General features: G+C 38.7%; 2 protein-coding genes across 19 annotated transcripts in view; one reads left to right on the top strand and one right to left on the bottom strand.

Moving 5' to 3' along the window:
• KMT2E (lysine methyltransferase 2E (inactive)) overlaps positions 1-4810 on the top strand; it is a 114964-nt gene extending 110154 nt beyond the window's left edge. For all 3 annotated transcript variants that reach the window (XM_038401030.2, XM_038401020.2, XM_043497241.1), the window contains 3 exons: positions 646-734; positions 1084-1175; positions 2536-4810. In XM_038401030.2, the coding sequence (XP_038256958.1) occupies positions 646-734; positions 1084-1175; positions 2536-4053 (1699 nt within the window). In that variant the 3' untranslated portion in view covers positions 4054-4810. The remainder of the gene's footprint in view (positions 1-645; positions 735-1083; positions 1176-2535) is intronic.
• A 927-nt stretch (positions 4811-5737) lies between these two features.
• The window catches only part of SRPK2 (SRSF protein kinase 2), a 307828-nt gene continuing 295186 nt past the window's right edge, over positions 5738-18379 (bottom strand). For 11 of the 16 annotated variants that reach the window (XM_043497309.1, XM_038401052.2, XM_038401083.2 and 8 more), the window contains one exon: positions 5738-8994. In XM_043497309.1, coding sequence (XP_043353244.1) covers positions 8810-8994 — 185 coding nt within the window. In that variant the 3' untranslated portion in view covers positions 5738-8809. The remainder of the gene's footprint in view (positions 8995-18379) is intronic. The other 5 variants (XM_043497288.1, XM_043497282.1, XM_038401106.2 and 2 more) reach the window with 1 other exon arrangement.

Raw genomic sequence — 18379 nt, 5'->3', positions numbered from 1 at the left:
TTGTCCATTTCCCCTACGAATGCTTGGCACTGCTCTCAACTCTAGTTCATATGGCTTGGACACTGCCAAAAAACCCCTGTGCTCATGTAGCACCTTCCAGAACTGCTTTACAAATGACAATGAACTAGTCATTACATCACCCTGTGTGATATTATCTTCTCTGTTTTACCAATGGATAAACTGAATGACAGAGAACAAGGCCTAAATTTTCAGAAATGCCCACCAATGTTGGGTGCCTAATTTATGTCAGTGACAGAGCATCCTTCCCTTTCTCATCCATGTAGTTTCTACAGTAAGAAAAAAGATCCTGATCTCTGTTCTCTTCATGTAAACAGAAATTCTGTTAGTGCTAAATTCCTTTTCTGTTAAGATGAACATGTTGCAGAAATTGTTGAACTTATTCCATATTTGAAGTGAGACTCTATTAAAATGAACAGCCTAATTAACTGATTACATGTTTGTAGATAGGAACATTCTTTGTCTTTCGTGTATACTGTCTGCACAAGAACAAGTGAGTATGCTACACAGTATTCTTGCCCAAACAGCTGCTCTCTCACCCTATATTTGAGTTTAAGTTATATACATCCTGACATGTGAAATTAGATCTCTTTAATGTAAAGAATATTTTTTGTTTGTTTTTTAAAGGACTGCTTCAACTTCAGTGGAACAAGTGAGGGAGCGAAGTTATCAAAGAGCTTTACTTCTCAGTGATCATAGGAAAGACAAGGACAGTGGTAAGTTGGCTTACTATAAGTCCAGAAAATGGATTCATTGAACTAATCCGCATAATAGTTCTTAGCCATTTTAATATTATGTTTAGATCTGCTTCATCTGTAGGATGAGAATCACCTTGTAGTTCATACTCACCATCTCATTCAAATATCATTCCTCAGTTGCAACTTAAGGTCCTTTATTTCACTGAACTAATGGAAGGTCAGTAAGCAGATGACCTTGTATCACGCTTGCATCATATAACTTAGAACTTGAAAAATAGTTCTCTGGAGTTGAACGTAAACTGTTCAGTAGTGTTTACGAAAGTCTTGTTTATCAAATTGCTACATTTTACTGTGATTCTGTTTGTAGACCCTGATCCTGAAAATCCAGAGTCCACAACTGAATGTCCATCCCCAGATAATTCTCAAAAGACTTGCAAGAGTCCTTCAAAAGCAAGCAAGGTAATTGTGTGTGTGTGTGTGTGTGTGTGTGTGTGTGTGTGCGTGTGTGTGTGTGTGCGTGGGCGTAGATAAGTGGCATGCAGCACTAATGTATAGTTTGATTAGATTAGTATGTATAGATATGTAGTACATTTGGGAATGCCTTTCTTGATTGTTTGAAGTGCTTTCACTTAGGTAGTTATCAAGAACTTCTTTTTCTTTTACCTAATATACATCTGTGTTGAATATGAGCAGCAATAACTCTCTAGCCAAGTCTCAAGCATGTAATTTGCCACATAAGGCATTTTTCATCTAATCCAAGTAAAAAGTTACCATTGCTTTCATTCATGATAGGAATTCTCAATTGCAAAGGACTTGCCAGCACCAACAAGCACATTTAAGATCATTATACCTTAGCATAGTATAAGTGGTATTGTTTATCAAGATTTTCCGATAATTCCAAAGAATAACCAGACTGATTCATCTGTTTTTTATCCTAATTCTCTGGAATATGAACAGATAAAATCGATTCAATCATCATAGATCACAGGCTCATTCAAATATGGAGTATTTTGGCTATGTCTCAGTTCAATTAAAATTTGGTATGTGTTATGTTGAATGGTAGTGACCAAAGTCACAATTGCAGTGATTTTTTGGGGGAGACAAATTGATTCAATGGTTTTGCATTTTCATTTAAAAAACAAAATAGATATAATTTTACAAGGAATCTGAACTCTAATCTATGTGCTTAAATTCATATTGAAAATAAAATGTCAGTTTTTTAACAGTGAGGGTAATTAACATTGATAGGAAGAAAGTTGCATAGTAGCTATTGGCATAATATTAAATGGAGGAATTCAGGTTGCAATGTTCAGTCAGTTTGGTCACATTATCCCAGTTTTAAGATTTGAAGTTTGATGTAAAACCTCTAAATTATTTTGTATAGAACTTGAAATAAATCCCTTTAGTACCAGCAATCCAGGGCTTTTATAAACAACATAGATTGTAAGATATTTCAAGTAGTAACATCTTTTCCGGTGCTTTTTTTTTTTTTTAAACCTGGGATGCTTTGTATGCAGTATAAATAATAAGTTTCATTTTGGTAACACTGTATCATGAGGGTAATGCTACCATTAAGGAAGCTTAGACTTCTAACTGTATCTATCGTTTTTGTTTTTTTTCTTTTTCTTCAAATAATGAACATACCTCCTGTGCACCTGCCAAAGGAAAACAAAATCTTTTTGATTTCTAAAACCCTTACTTTTATGAGAGAAGTAATTGAACTTTTAAGAAACTGGTTTATATATATATATATAATAATATTTTAAAACATTTTTGGGTAAAGTTACACTGACTTAGTTCTTTCTCTTCATCTATCTAGCCTTCTTCACCAGGTCCTGTAGTTTCAGCGCAATCAACTGGGAGAACACCCACAAAACCAGATTCTCACTGGGAAACTGCAGTTAATGCTCCAGAGGCTGAGAATGCGAATCATCCAAAATCTGAGCTGCAACAAAAACAACTGACAAATAATGTCCAAGTACTTTCAAAAACTCACCCATCTCAGTCGCATTTGCGTAGTTCAACAGAGCAACTTCCCCATTCACAAAAGCTGCCTTCTGCACCTTTGAAACTGCACTGTCCCCCTTCACCTCATGTAGAAAACCCTCCTAAGTCATCTACTCCTCACGCACCTGTACAGCATGGTTATCTTTCACCAAAGCCTCACTCACAACAGTTAGGATCTCCATACAGACCTCATCATCCACAGTCACCTCAAGTTGGAACACCTCAGAGAGAGACACACCGAAGTTTTTATCCAGCAGCACAGAACCTTCAGCCTGGTAGTCAGCAGCAAGCTAGTGGACAGATGTTCACCCAGGCATCTTCAGGACAATCTTCAGCAACTTATAGTCAGTTTAACCAACAAAATTTGAACAGCAGTGCACCGCCCCCACCTCCTCCCCCACCTCCTTCTTCTTCTACTTACTATCAAAACCAGCAGCCCTCTGGAAACTTTCAGAGTTATAGTCAGTTAAAGGGTAGCATACCCCAACAAACTGTTTTCTCTTCTGGACCAAATCAAGCACTTCCTGGCACTACAGGCCAGCAAGCAGTTCCAGGACACCATGTAACTGCAGGGCATTTTTTGCCATCTCAGAACCCCAGTATTCATCATCAGGCTTCAGCATCTGCTGTACCTCCTCCTCCTCCACCACCACCTGCTCCAGGACCTCATCTTGTACAGCAGCAAAGTTCCCATCAGCAGCATTCTGTAGCACACGTAGTAGGTCCAGTTCATGCCGTGGCAGTAGCCCCGGGATCACATATTCATTCTCAAGCTGCTGGTCACCATTTGCCACCACCACCTCCACCCCCAGGTCCTCTGCCCCACCATCAGCCTCCTCATTCCACAACAGGACATCAAGGTCTGCAAGCACAACACCAGCATGTAGTAAATTCAGCTCCTCCACCCCCGCCACCTCCGCCTTCCAATGTTTTAGGCTCTGGGCATCACCCAGCATCAGCTCAAGGGATACACCATCCATCACATCAAGGACCCCCACATTTTCCTTCAAGTGCTCATTCAAGTGTATCTTCCTATTCATCACAAGCCCCACATCATACAGCCTTAGGACCTGGACCTCAACATCAGCCTGCTGGAACAGGACCTCACTGTCCTCTACCAGGTCAAGGTCCTCATATCCAACCTCAAGGACCAAACAGTATTCCAACACATACAGCTTCAGGGTTCTGTCCTCATCCTGGCTCTGTAACCCTTCCTCATGGTGTGCAAGGACCTCAGCAGGCATCTCCAGTGCCTGGACAAATTCCTATTCACAGAGCACAGGTGCCACCAACTTTTCAAAATAATTACCATGGTTCAGGGTGGCATTAAAATGGGACCCTTGCTCCTAAACATTTTAAAAATGTTTCTGTAAGATAAACTGTGTATATTTCATATGTACCTGTTCAAGGTACTTTTTAAAGCTTGTACATGATACTTTGTATAAAAGCAAACACCAGTGCTCTTTCATTGTATTCTTTCCATTTTTTTTGCTTTTTTTAAAATTCCTGAAAATGTGCTGTTCAGCCAGTATTAGGTATTTCTTTTTATTTTGTAAGTGAACATTCCAGCAGTTTTTTCTGGCAGTAGATTTGATGCTGCATAATCTTTAAATTTTATTGTTGCAGTTAAATTCATTTAGTGAATGTTTGTTTTCTATATTACTTTTTATACATATGTAATTAAATAAGTACACTGATAAGAGATGGCACGAATAGGTTTTTCATTTTCTTCTGTCAACAGTTCTTTGTGTGCATATAGCTAGAAAACAATGCAATACAGATTTTTATAGTTTGGCGTGGACATGACTTTTGTTTCAATTATTTGCAGAAATGTAATTTAATGTATAGATTGTTTCTAATATCTCTGACAACTGCTGTAAATACTGTTTCTTTTTGCGTGTAAAATTGCTTAAGGCTTCTTTCATTTGATATAGTACTGTACATAATGACAAGTCTCTTTTGCAAAAATGTGTGATTTGTGGAAGTAGTACAGTATATGATCTTTAATTTTTTAATATACTGTCACATTGCAGCACTGGTTGGGCATTTTAATTCATGTTAATAAATCACAATTATGTCAGTTTTAACACTGTCCTGAGGGTTGTGTATTTAACGAAAAAAGGTTATAAGTGACTGCATGTCCAGCTATTTAAAAATCTGCCAGGATTGTGAGTGCTATAATTAGAAGTGATGGCAGTACTTTATTTCCTCTTCAAAAATACTGTGTTCCCATTTTGTGGATATTTTATTCTTCCTGATTGAGGAAAGCTGACCAATTGCATATTCCACCTCAAATTTCATCTGTGAAGTTGTCCATTAAAGCAGGGGTTCTCAAACGTGGTGGACATGAGAAGCTTTACAGGGCAGATGGGGAACTTACTGTGCACATTCAGAGTTGGGTGGCCAGAGAGCAACTGCTCCTGGCTGGGCACCCAGCAACACTGCCAAAGTAAGGGTGACAATACATGCCACTCTTAATTCTGTGCTGCCTTCACAGCTACTGCTCTCCGGCTGCCCAGCTCTGAAGGTGGGTGGTGTAAAGTACTCAGCCACAAAGAAGAGGGGGCAACAATCAAATAAGTTTGAGAATCACTGCATTAAAGGTTAGTGTGTTCTTTTCCTGCTAATCTTAGTGATTAGAGATGAGGAAAAATTACTTGAAATACCAGTGTAGTGTCAGTTTACTGAAACGTTACATTATACAAAACTAATCCACACAATTTATGCATTGTACGTGATAAATATTCATACATTGGTACAGTTACAGTCTAGATCCATACCAAACACGTTTCAAATATTGGTTATTCTGATCTTGAAGATAGACCACAGGAACATTTGCACATTTTAGTACCTATCTAGGTACGTTTCCTATTCTAAAAGTTCAAAATAGAATTCCAATATGTATGGTTCATTAGATTTTTGTAAAATAATTCCTGTAATGCACTAAGACATTGTAATTGTGCAGTACTTATGAATAACGACCACCTACATTGTGAAGAGAAGACTTTTCAACATAAAAATGAAAGATTTATGAACTTTATTACCAAAGGAGAGGAGATGGGTATATTTTTGTGGCTAAAGAGTAACATGGAGGGTAATGGACTTAACAAAAATGAATAAACGCAGCCAGAAAGCTTATTGTTAAAATGCAAGTTCAGTGTTTAACTTTATATCTAGGATAAGAGCCCTGTCTGGTAGCTAAGATGCTGCCACTATGCTTGATTGAATACAGAAGAAATGTGTGCACCCATTTTTATGCTATAGAACATAGACAAGCCTTTAATCAGTCTGGTAGTAGGACCAATTATTTCAGATCTTAAAACTTATTCAGTTGGCTATATGTAATTTTAATGAAACAGTAAAAGTTTAATTAGTCCTGTGAAACTAGCTGAAGGCATGGGGTGTCAAGTAATTTTTCTACTGTAGCTTATTGTAGATGTTAATTTTTTTTTTCAGGTTTTTAAGAATCAAGAAAATCCACCAGTTTATAAAAAGCTAGTATATCAGATTGAGTAAAGAGGAACTGTTGATTTGTCTTTATGTGCAGCTGCTACTGATGAAAGAAGGCATTGGACTGGTAACAGCATTAGAAATCGATTTTCTTACTACTATAGGAAGGGCAATTCAGTTCCATTACTACTCCCATCCTTGTATTTTTTTTCTCCTGAGTCTAGCAACCAAAGTCTACTAGGAATTGGCCAAGACCACCAACTAATTAAACAATCAGATTGCCAATGACCAGAGCTTTGAACAAGTAACCTCCTTATCCCAACCCTATAGAGCCACAATTTATTTCTTTACTGAGGTGATCAAAGCCGTTGTATTCATAAAATAAGTGAGTGGATCATTAGCTAGCTTGGAAGCAAGAACTCGTATTTTGTCAGTTTAAATTGAGTAGCTATAGCTTTTTGAAAGAAATGGGTAAAAGACAGCATAGTACGTGTCTGAAATGGTACTGTTTAAGTTACCACCATTAAGTGAATGTTAGGATACCAGTAACTTTTGTAAAAATAGCTACAGTAGTGCAAAGAGCTGTAATATATTGGAATATTTGGTTTGGTGCCTAGAAAGTGATGTTTTAAACTAATATTTCAATTAAGTTTTTCTTTCCTTCCTGTATTGAAAATTTATCACTTGTTGCAACAGGATGAACCTAAAGGCAAATCCTCAGTGAAACAGAAAATTTTACCTCCCCTCTTCTCTTGCTTTCATTGCAGCATTTTGTCTTTACACTATCAATATTAACCTTGCTGCCTTTTTAAAAAAACAAACAAACCAGCTTTCCAATATGAAGTCCTTAAGTAGATGGCTGCTGTTGCTCTCTGCTTTGAAACCCAAATGTGGCTGCAAGTCTCTTGAATAATAGCATATTGTGTTGTACTCTACCAAATAATCTTCATTTTTAATTATACATAGAAGGGCAAAAAAGCAAGCAAAGGTTACTTTAACTTAAACAAGTTCTGTGGAATGCCATTTCAGCTCTGCTGTATTAAGTAAAATATTTTAAGCATGTATACAGAAATTTTACAAATGAATTGTCAACTGGTATTTCCAGTATGCTAGGTTAAAAAACCTACTGAGAAATGTGACTATCAAACAGTTGGATTTACCATTATCAAGCATTTGAATGACCAGCACAATGTCTGAAAAAACAAAACACTTTAATTAGACAACTGCAAGCACCTCAAACAATTGGTTATTGTTACAACACAGAGCTATCTTCTCACAATCTAGTTATTGCAAAGAAAGGCATGTGAATAAATTTAAAATGGACAGTCAAAAAAGTGGCACCATAATTACGTAAAACCAGAAATAAACTTACATTCACCGCACTGACTTCTAAAAGAGGGCAAAATACACCTCCATATTTTACATTCTAAAATCTGTATTGCCTATGAATTTGAGTCTATTTAGCTTTTTTCACCCCCTGGAAACATTTAGAATTTTGCGTGCAATTTACAAAGGGCAAACTAATTGCTATATATGTCAATTCATGGGGGGAAAAAGCTAGTGCAATTTGTTTTCGGAGCATGTAAAGCTATGAATGGAATGAGCATGAGCTGTCTCATAATTTAGAGGACAAAATAATTCAATGTTTATTTGCTTTTTGGTCAATCCTTTTTGTACCCCAAGCATATATTATTGTAAAAGATCAGTAATCCTAGACAGAATATTTCCCATGCTCACTTTTAATCTTTTGGGTACAGTACAAATTACAGTGCTTATGAAAAGGCAACACCATATGGTACCATGTTTTCACTATCACATTGTAAGGGAAATTGCTATTTTCTCCTTAAAAGCACTTAAAATAGGCAAAAATTCTAAAAGGGAGGGCTAAATGATAATGCATACTTTATCATTAGAAAGAAGTCTAGCCTTCCTTTAAAGTGCCATTGGTGGAATGAAGTCTTGTAAACCAGAGCCACTTTGTTTATAATCTAATGTACAGGAACTTCTACAAAATGGAAAGTTTACACAAATCCTTAAAGCAGCTTGAAGTCCGCTACATGCAATTTGTATGCTACAAAGCTCTTTAAACTTAGTAGCTTTACTCTGAAATCTGAGTCCCATCCCATATTTAAATGGAATAAACATTTACAGGGTGCATTTACATACACTATAATACAAGAATGATGTCCCTTTGTCAGAAAATAAAATTGTACAATTCCTTGCCATTTCTCAGTTCTGACTTGATAATGTCAAACTTGTAAATTATATAATACTCAGCTAAAATATTTCATCATAAATAGTTACAAAACCTGCCAAAACACAGAGGGATGGGGGGGAATAGTTTGTTCAAAAGTTTGACATTTGAATGCCACACAACACAAGAAATTATGTTTAAAGACACGTTAAGTGTTTTCTGAAGAGAGTGGGTCAGTAAACTACCAGCTGAAGACAAGACTACCCTTCCCCAAGAATACAGTGCACAAAAAGCAAAATGTCAAATAGTACCTCAAAGCAAAATAAAGGTCTGAGGATGAAGCCAGCTCACTTGTGATCCTGTTAAAGAATTTGTGACAGTCACCATTAGGTCCGATGCACTGGAAGTGGTTGCTGGTTCAATGTTACATTTGAAGATTCTGCTAAGAATTCAACCATGGATGCCTAAGGCATTCTCCAGCTGAAGCTCGTTTTTCTGGAACCATTTCTAGCATGGGAATCAGGAAATCTGTGAACTGTGCAGCATCTTCATGAGGCCAACCATATTTTTCCACAAGCACATCAAAAAGGCTCCAAGGTTTTAGCTTGGTAATGTGCCGGAGTTCTCCTGCATATAAAAATGTTCTGTTAGAAAGTTTTCATTATTCTTGATTATTACTTGTTCAGTCTCTCTTCCCACTGTATGCCTAAACTAGGCAGGCTAGTGTAGTATGTTACTACAGTTCTCCCTGAAAATAAACCCATCCATCCAGTGTTTTATTCAGTTGAAAAAAATGAAAAACCTTTCTTAAAACACATTCTGAAGGCATTATTTCCTTTGAAATTAGTATACTAGATCTAAAAACCACTGTAAACATACTTCTATTATGTTCCTACCTTCAAGCCTTCTGCCTTCTTTTGATAAGAAAGCATGTATTTACAATATACTTAATGATACTGGCTTTAAAAAGAACCAACCTCTCAAAGAAAAGCTAAATAAAATTAGAGTGAATACTAATAAAATCATCTGCAACAGTGGATGTTTCTAGTATCAAATACAATGAAATGCACTTCAGTTTGGTATCCATAGGTACAGCATGTCCTATTGCTAACACTGTATGCAAAGACTATCTGAAAGTCATTTATCATTCATGAGACAAGCAAATTAAGGCAACACTTTTTCAGTTTATACTGGTGAGTTCCATGAGTATTGCTATGAATATTATTACTATTTACAAAATGAGAATACCTCGTCTTTACACAAGAGTTTTCATTGACTCTATTTTGTCAAACAGACAATTATATATCATCAAAAAACAAAGCAAACAAAAAACCATTAGAAAGCCCAAATTAAGAATTGACTTCACACACACATTTCATTTGGAACATTAGCAATTGCAGATGTGGTCCTGCAAACAGCTTTAACTTTGTCCCTTCTCATACTTTTCCAATACAGCTTCTTATTCTCATCTCTCCATTACTCAGATACATCACCAGTGACAAAAAACACATTTCTCTCAATAAATTTGTGTGATGGCATGATTAGGTTTTTGATTGTTCCCATGGTATCCCTATGGAGGCTGAGCAAAGGCTTTTTGCATACTCCGACCATTTGGATGTTTTTGTAAAATGGAGCCTGAATTTGACATGACAAGCCTCAGATTAGTGCATTCTGAGGAAACTATAACATTCTCTAGGGGTCTTTGGCTGAGGGGTAGATACTTTGATCACTAATTCTAGGTAAAAGTTTTCTGCAAGAAATTCTGCTAGGACTTTTTATATATTTTAAGAATTGCTCAGTGACAAGTATCCATCCCTTCTGCCCTTCCAAGCTCTGACATGACTGGCAGAGCTTGGAAGCTAATCAGAATGGACCCCATTTTTTCCTAAACTGTCTTGCTTCATTTCCATTCTCCATACTAATTCCTTTTCCCTGCTGTGCTCCTTCCAGAACAAACCTACTTGCACCCTCTGGGGTTTCCTGCCAACTGTGCCCAGCCTCACGTCCTTTCGCACATGGACCATGTACACTTTTCAAAGCGTGTATCAAACTAATGTGCATGTATTATGCATGCATCAAACTGGTATGTATTATCTAACTCGTACGTATTATATACACTTCCAAATACATACAGGTATCGATGTATGCACTTTTGTATTCTCACAAGAATACTTTTAAATAGCTACATGTTCTCTCACAAAAACCTAGGGCAGGTTCTTCTACTCATTAGGGATGCCCGGTAGATTGAAATTTGAAGTTTTTATGTGAATATTTCAGTGATATGTCAAGTTAAAGAAGTATTAGGAAAATCTATGAAAAGTGAATAATTATGACATTTTAAACCATCCCTCAAATTCCTTGTGATGGGCCCCAAACTTTCCAGAAGTATTCTGCCCTAAAATGAGCTGTGGCCTAGGGTTATTTTAGTTTTGATGAAGTTAGGGAAGAAAAAATAATGTTGAAAACTGGGTTTGTAGTGGGACTGGCTGCAACTTTAACTACACCCAGACCAGCATCCCTCCAATAATTTAATGGAAACTTCTTCACCTTCCCCTTCAATTAAATACTGCTGAATGTCCAATTTAAACCTACAAAAAGTATATTCATAATTAAAGCTGAAAAAATAATTCAAAAGAATTCCTAGAAATGCAATCCATAAATATAAGAGGCACGACAAGTCAACAACAATAAAGCAGGGGTTTTATGTAACAATCTCATGAAATTTCTTTGATCATGCACTTTTTCTTGAAAACACACACATTCCTAAAAACAGACTTGTTCAAAAGGTTTAGGACCAATTCTGGCAGGGACATGTGCAGACACACCTGCCAGAAAATTTACGTACAGCTGGGGATGCGTGACACAGAAGTTTTTTGCACAGCCTCGGCTCTCCCAGTTGTCTGAAGAGCTTTCTGCAATAGGAGCAAGGGAGGATGTTCTGGGGCAAGGGTCCACCTGTTTTTGCATTTCTTTCCCTCCACTCCGTTAAATAGCTAGTAGTATTTTTTTCCACTAACAACCTCCAAAGACATACTCAATAGTTATGCTAGCCTAGCCAGCATCCTATGAAACAGATTTAGCTCATGCGAAAATGTAGCCTTAGTAAATACCAGTTCATCCATAGAGTTGGAAGAGAAAAAAAAAAAGAGAGAGAGAGAGAGAGAGAGGAGACTCAGATCTTGAACAACACAAGGCTTTTTTCAGGTTCTATCCCAAATACCCAGTCATCTTCAAGAAAAAAATATCTACCCAAACTGTGAATGGTGGAGGAGTCTTTAATGGAGAGGGTCAGGACCTCTTAGGAGGATGAGTGAGATGCCTGGCAGTGAGGGGTGACCACACTGAGACCATTTAATATGGGCCATGATGAATAAAATCAATTTAATTTAAGTGTTTGTAGAACCCCAAAGGACAGGGGGCAATCAACAGGGATCTTCAAACGTCATCAGATTTGATTGAAGATCTGATGACTGCAGCACAAGATGATCTAACTTATAGACCTCCTCAGGTCCAAAAGATGGCTAGCGGAGGCAACAACCCCAGGCTAAGTCAATGGATCCATCCCAACTGATTCAAAGCCTGACCAAGAAGGTTCCCAGATCCATGCACTTGCAATTGAAGTAGGAAGAGTCACGGGGGAGAAATGTAACTGCTGAGGCATGAAGATTCTAAAGATGATGACCTGCAAAGCCTAAGAGCTCAACACTCTCCAGAACCTCAGCTGAAACCAAAACAGGAGCTTGATAACAGTCTCTCATCAGTACTGTGGGCAGAAGAACCAAGAACAAATCTCCTTCCAGACCCAGAGGACTCTAAGTCAGAGACAGAACTTTTCCATTTCTTATAGATAAACAGCAACTTAGCACTGAAGTCACTCGAGCCATATGTAGGAATGATTATGAAATTAAAACAATTAGGTTTTGGTTAAGAAAATAATGTTTGCTTTATGGTTTGTGGCTAGAAAGGAAAAGGCCCCAATTAACAAATAAAAGAAAGCTGGGACAATAAAAAGATGAAGTTACTCACTTTGTGCAGTAACGATAGTTCTTCGAGATGTGTCCCCCTATGGGTGCTCCACTGTAGGTGTGTCAATTGATCAGAGATTAGGTGGATTAGGTTTCTCTAATCCCTGTACTATTGATCAGAGATATTTGATAGCAGTGTCCGTTCAGCCCGCACATGCCCTTTCCCTCCCTTTTGTTGTGCCTTGAGACTAATTAGCATTGCATAGGCAAACCACCCTCAATTCCTTCTCTACCACGAAGCCTCAATTGAGAACGCCGAAGGAGAGGGGAGGAGAGTGGGTTGGGGAGCACCAAGAGGGGGGGACATCCTGAAGAACCATCCTTACTGCACACAGTGAGTAACTTCCTCTTCCTCTTTGAGTAATGTCCCTGTGGGTGCTACACTGTAGGTGACTCCCGAGCAGGATCCCCAATGGGAGATTGGGGCTTCGGAGTCGAGTCTGTTATGGATGAGAACACTGTGGAGCTGAACATAGCATCGGAAGCAGAGTCTCCAGTAATCACACAAGTGTTCTGCGAAGGTATGAGCAGATTCCCAAGTTGCTGCCGTACAGATTTCCGAGACAGGAACAGTCTTGAGGAAAGCGACAGAGGTGGAAACCAACCTCATCAAATGTGTGCAGATTATGGATGGAAGTAACAATGTGCAACCATGATAGCAGTGGTTAATACAATTAATACTGCGTGCAGATGTGGTCACCCCATCTCAAAAAAGATGTATTGAAATTGGAAAAGGTTCAGAAAAGGGCAACAAAAATGATTAGGGGTAAGGAACGGCTTCCGTATGAGGAGAGAGTAATAAGACTAGGACTTTTCATCTTGGAAAAGAAACAACTAAGGGGAGATAGGATCAAGGTCTATAAAATCATGACTGGTGTGGAGAAAGTAAATAACGAAGTGTTATTTACTCATAACACAAGAACTAGGGATCATCAAATGAAATTAACAGGCAGCAGATTTAAAACAAAAAAAAGGAAGTATTTATTCATACAACGCACAGTCAACCTGTGGAACTCCCTGCCAGAGGATATTGTGAAGGCCAAGACTATAACAGGGTTAAAAAAAGAACTAGGTAAGTTCATAGAGGATAGGTCTATCGATGGCTATTAGCCAGGATGTACAGGGATGGTGTCCCTAGCCTCTGTTTGCCAGAAGCTGGGAATGGGCAATGGGATGGATCACTTGATGATTACCTGTTCTGTTCATTCCCTCTGGGGCACCTGGCATTGGCCACTGTCGGAAGACTGGATACTAGGCTAGATGGACCTTTGGTCTGACCCAGTATGGCTGTTCTTACATTTGAGACCCATTTGGAGAATCTTTGGGCCGATATTGCTACGCCTTTTAACCTTTCCATAATGAAGAGGAAAAGATTAGGAGATTTTCTAAAGGCCTTTTTCCTGTCCAGATAAAAGGCTAACACTCTCCTAATGTCTAGTGTAGGCAGTATAGCTGCCCTGGTATCATGATAGAGCTTTGAATAAAAGGTTAGGAGATGAATCAGCCGTTTATGTGAAAAGACAAGGTCACCTTGGGGATGAACTTCAGAAGTGGCCTAAGAGCAGCCTCATCTTTAAAGAATACTGTGAAGGGGGGGAGGGGTGCCATTAGTGCTGCTATCTCCCCTATTCTCCTTGTCAAGGTGATGGCCACCAGAATTGCCATCTTCATTGACAGGTATGTAATTGAAGAAGTGACCATAGGTTCAAAGGGCATTCTAGTCAGGCTCTTTAAAACTAGATTTAGGTCCCATGTTGGAGTGGGGTGTCTGGGTTGGGGATAGAGGTTCACTATGCCCTTGAGGAATCTCTTTGTAGTTGGATGGGCGAAAACCAAGAATCCCTCTATTTGCTGATGGAAAGCTGTTATAACTGCAAGGTGCACCTTGACCGAACTGAGGGATGGCCCTGACCTCTTGAGATCCAGCATATAGTCCTATACCACAGGGAAGGTGGAAGACTCCGGGTAATTTGTCTGGAATTGCACCAAACCTGAAACCTAATCCACTTTGCAGGTAAGTGTGTTGGGTAGCTGATTTTCTACTGTGTAATAGCACTTCCTGCACCTCCTCAGAACAGCAGCTCTCTCTGTGCTGGAACCACGAAGGAGCCAAGCCTTGAGCTGGAGGATCTGCAGGTTGGGATGGAAAATTTGTCCTTTGTTCTGTGAGAGGAGGTGGGGGGGGGGGGGATGTTTGAAAAATCGCCAGCTGTGTCAGGTACAAAGAAAAATGGACTTAAAATAAACAAAAACAAACCTTCCCACTATTCTGTTGGTTGGCAAGAAGGAGGGGAAGAGATAGAGAGGAAGGGCCTTGGAAAGAAAGGAGGTTGTACATTTTATCTGGGTTAAGATTGGAAATAAGGGTGAGTTGTCTCAAATTGGTTTCTAGCTGAAATCAGTAATTGGTAATGACATCACTTGTTTGTTAAAGGGTATAAAAAGTAAACTCTTAAAGGGTTCGTTGCTAATACCTGCCTGACCACACTGGAGCCAACCAATATGGGTCTAAGCACCCTAGGTTTATCTCGGTTGTAAGTATCTTGATTAAATACCTATAAATGTTTGGTTACTGTTTGGATGTAGTAAATTGCTTATTATTTAAGCTTTGGGGGAATGTTTAGAGCAACTGTATAATTCCTTTGGATTTAATAAAGGATTTTATGATTAAATTAGTGTTTGGTGGTTTCCCACATTAATATTCATAATTTCAAATATTAATTCCATCATTTTGGAGACCACAAAGGGACGTCAGACTTTAATTTCAGCTCTGAATCCTCAGAGTGAAGGGGTAGCGACCTATCCTCTGGGGCAAGTACAGAAGTTTCTTCTAAAGAGAAATTCAGTAACAGAAGGGGAGTAGAGGGAGGTACTTCGGATCGCTATGTAAAAGAATGCCTGGCAGAGCACAGCAAAGGTCTGTACTTGGAGCAAACTCTTTGCAAGTATATCAAACTGTAAACTTGGCTAACTTTGAGGCTAACTGTACAGCAAACTGTACTTGGAGGCTAACTCTTTGCAGGCAAAGTGCACCACCTTGAAGAATGAGTGCAAAAAAGCACAAAGATAAGCTCAGTGCAGCCAAGAGAAATTGGCTGATAAATCAAATTTATTTGAGCATAAGCTTTCGTGAGCTACAGCTCACGAAAGCTTATGCTAAAATAAATTTGATAATCTTTAAGGTGCCACAAGTACTCCTCTTCTTTTTGCGAATACAGACTAACACGGCTGCTACTCTGAAACCTGGCTGATAAATGTGTCACTTTGGGAGATAAGTAAGTGATTTAAGGAAAGGGAGAGAGGGGTTAAAAGGAGCTTTTGCACAAATTAACACTGCAGAGTTTGGAAGGAATTAAACAGTCGGGGTTGTGGAAACCTTAAAGTGTGAAAGTGTTATAAGAAGAGAATGCTTGATTTGATAAGAAAACCCAATTATGGCAGTACAACTTGGTATAGTCATGCTGGGTGGAACCCTAGTAGTCAAATTATACAGTGGGGTCGGGTGGTGGCTACTACCACCACTGTTTTTGGCCCCAGAAGCCTTTTCAGCTATTCTGAAGGAAAATGGGACCTTTTCCCAAAGGAATGGTCTGTAAATAATCAATTATAAATGACTGCTGCAGGCACAGAGACACTCTGATTTAAGAAAAGGAGTATTTGTGGCACCTTAGAAACTAACAAAGTTATTTGAGTGTAAGCTTTCGTGAGCTACAGCACACTCTGATTTAAATCATTTGACTATGGACGATTTAGTCAAAATCACAACAAGGAAATAAGGGGTTTCCATTGGAATTTGCCTCTGAATGCACAAGGGAATGTAATCTGAGTACAGCTGTGTAAAAGGCAATTAAAGCAGTGCAATGGATGTTTGTTTGGTTTTTTTTAAATGTAAATATATTTATGTAATTACATAAGGTTTTAAGGACCTGAACAAACACTCCTGGTTTGTAAATCCCTATTTTGTCTTTTAAAATGAATTGGCTTTTAAAAGATTTCACTAAAAATCTATTTGCATCTTTCATTCAAGGTTGCAAAACTGACAGACTTTTTTGTCAAACACAGGTGCACAAGAGAAGAAATGTTAGGAACACTGAGCTTTAAGGTGGCCCTGAGTAAGCAGACAGCTACTTTGATAAGAATTCATGGGAATGCTGAAGCACAAAACCAAAGAGTTACACTTCATGTGAAAACTGACACGGCTAATATAATGTGATAACAAATAAAAGTGGAAGTTAAACTATGGAAAGAATGCATTATGCATTTCCCCCATGGAATATGCAGCGTATGCTGTAAAAGGGGTAAAAGTAATGTAAGCAAAACATGCTAATTAATTAAGTTCCTATAAAAGCTACAAAGAGGAGCAATGTTAATTTGTGTTTTCTTCTTCAGATGGCTGTGCGTTTTGGAAGCAGAAACCAACTCAGCACCAAGAAAGATCAGTGAATATAAGAAATGGAACCATTAAAAAAGTTATGATTAATTGTGATGTAAAGTAAATGTTATTAGGGAATGAAAATCTCTTTGGTGATGTTTTGTAAATGGAAAAAAAAACTGTATTAAAACTAAGTAATTGTATAATAGATTGAAATGCCCTAGGTTGCAAACAAATACAACTACTGGCTTTGGGTTAAATCTATTAATGATATGCTATACATAGATGATATTCTGATGCATACTGCTGACAGGGAAAGCCATTTAAAAGCACTGTAAACCTTGTTTGGAAACCAGGTTTCCTTCCTGGGACTAACCCTGCAACCTGGCCAGCAAGCTCCAGACAAATAAAAAGTTAAGTGATTTTAGAGCTACCCTTCTCTACCTCAGAAACTGCACTGCTATCCCCCACTGGGCATGACAGGATTTTGTCAAGACTTCATCTCTGACTATGAAGCAATCGCTGCACCCCTGTACTAGCTCCTGAAAAGGTAGGTGGGAATTGACACATCTCAGCATATCCAAGCAGTCTAAAGAGGTTTTAACATAAACTCCAGTGCTTCACACCACAAAACCTTTGGATTCTTTTTAGCAACCAGGGACACAGCCATTTCAGCTGTGTTAACTCAGGACTATCATGACAGGGGGGAAAAAAGAACCTATTGCTTATGTTTACAGGGTACTGAATTGAGTTGAAAATCAGCATAGCCCCTGTGAAAAACATGTTTTGACACATTTTAGATATCTGATAGGGTTAGGACACACAACTGTTCACTGCTCATACTCCCTTAAAGTATCTTTTTGTCTGGTAAAATCAAAGATGGTACAGTGTCTAGTCCTAGACTGACACAGTGGTCCTTGCCCCAGGAAGAGTATCAAATTGAAGTCTGTCCTCTGAAATAACCCTCACCATTGCCTGCTGGACTGTTAATTGTGTTATTCCACATGCGTGTCCTGGAAAAGTGGCCCTCACCCCTATTATAACATGTAGTGTAGCGCAGCAACAGGTTATGGTAACGCAAACAAGTTTATTAATTACAGAAAGCTAGATTTTAAGATAGCAAACAGCTCAAAGCAGATTATCTAGCAAATAAACAAAAACGCAAACTAAACCTAACATACTAGATAGATTGGACATGAATTAGCAATTTCTCATCCTGACTGATGATACAAGCAGTCCTCCAAGTTTCCATACACAGGCTAGAAATCCCCCCAGCACTTTCCCCGGTTCAGTCTTTGTTCCCAGGTGTTTCCTTGTGTGGGGAGTGAGGCCTGCCCAGCTGGGGAGGTTAGGGGACACAGCAGTTCCCACAGCTCCCAGACTGCACCCCAGGGGTGACAACACATCATATGCAGTACTTTATTTAAATTCTGAAGGGCTGCACCTCGAGGTTCTGACAATACATGTTGATGGGTCATCCGAAAAAGGGACCCCAGTCACAGAATTTGCAATTTGGGCTCCCTCGGTTTAGACTGAACCTGTGCAGATGTAGTACAGACTCAGCACTGTATGTGGAATTGGCTGCTGCTGTGGAGGCATTATCACTCTGTAAAGT

Source organism: Dermochelys coriacea, chromosome 1 (genome assembly GCF_009764565.3).
Source record: "Dermochelys coriacea isolate rDerCor1 chromosome 1, rDerCor1.pri.v4, whole genome shotgun sequence".
Classification (NCBI taxonomy): Eukaryota; Metazoa; Chordata; order Testudines; family Dermochelyidae; genus Dermochelys; species Dermochelys coriacea.
The sequence above is the reverse complement of the archived record's forward strand: the minus strand, read 5'-3'. Positions and strand labels throughout refer to the sequence as shown.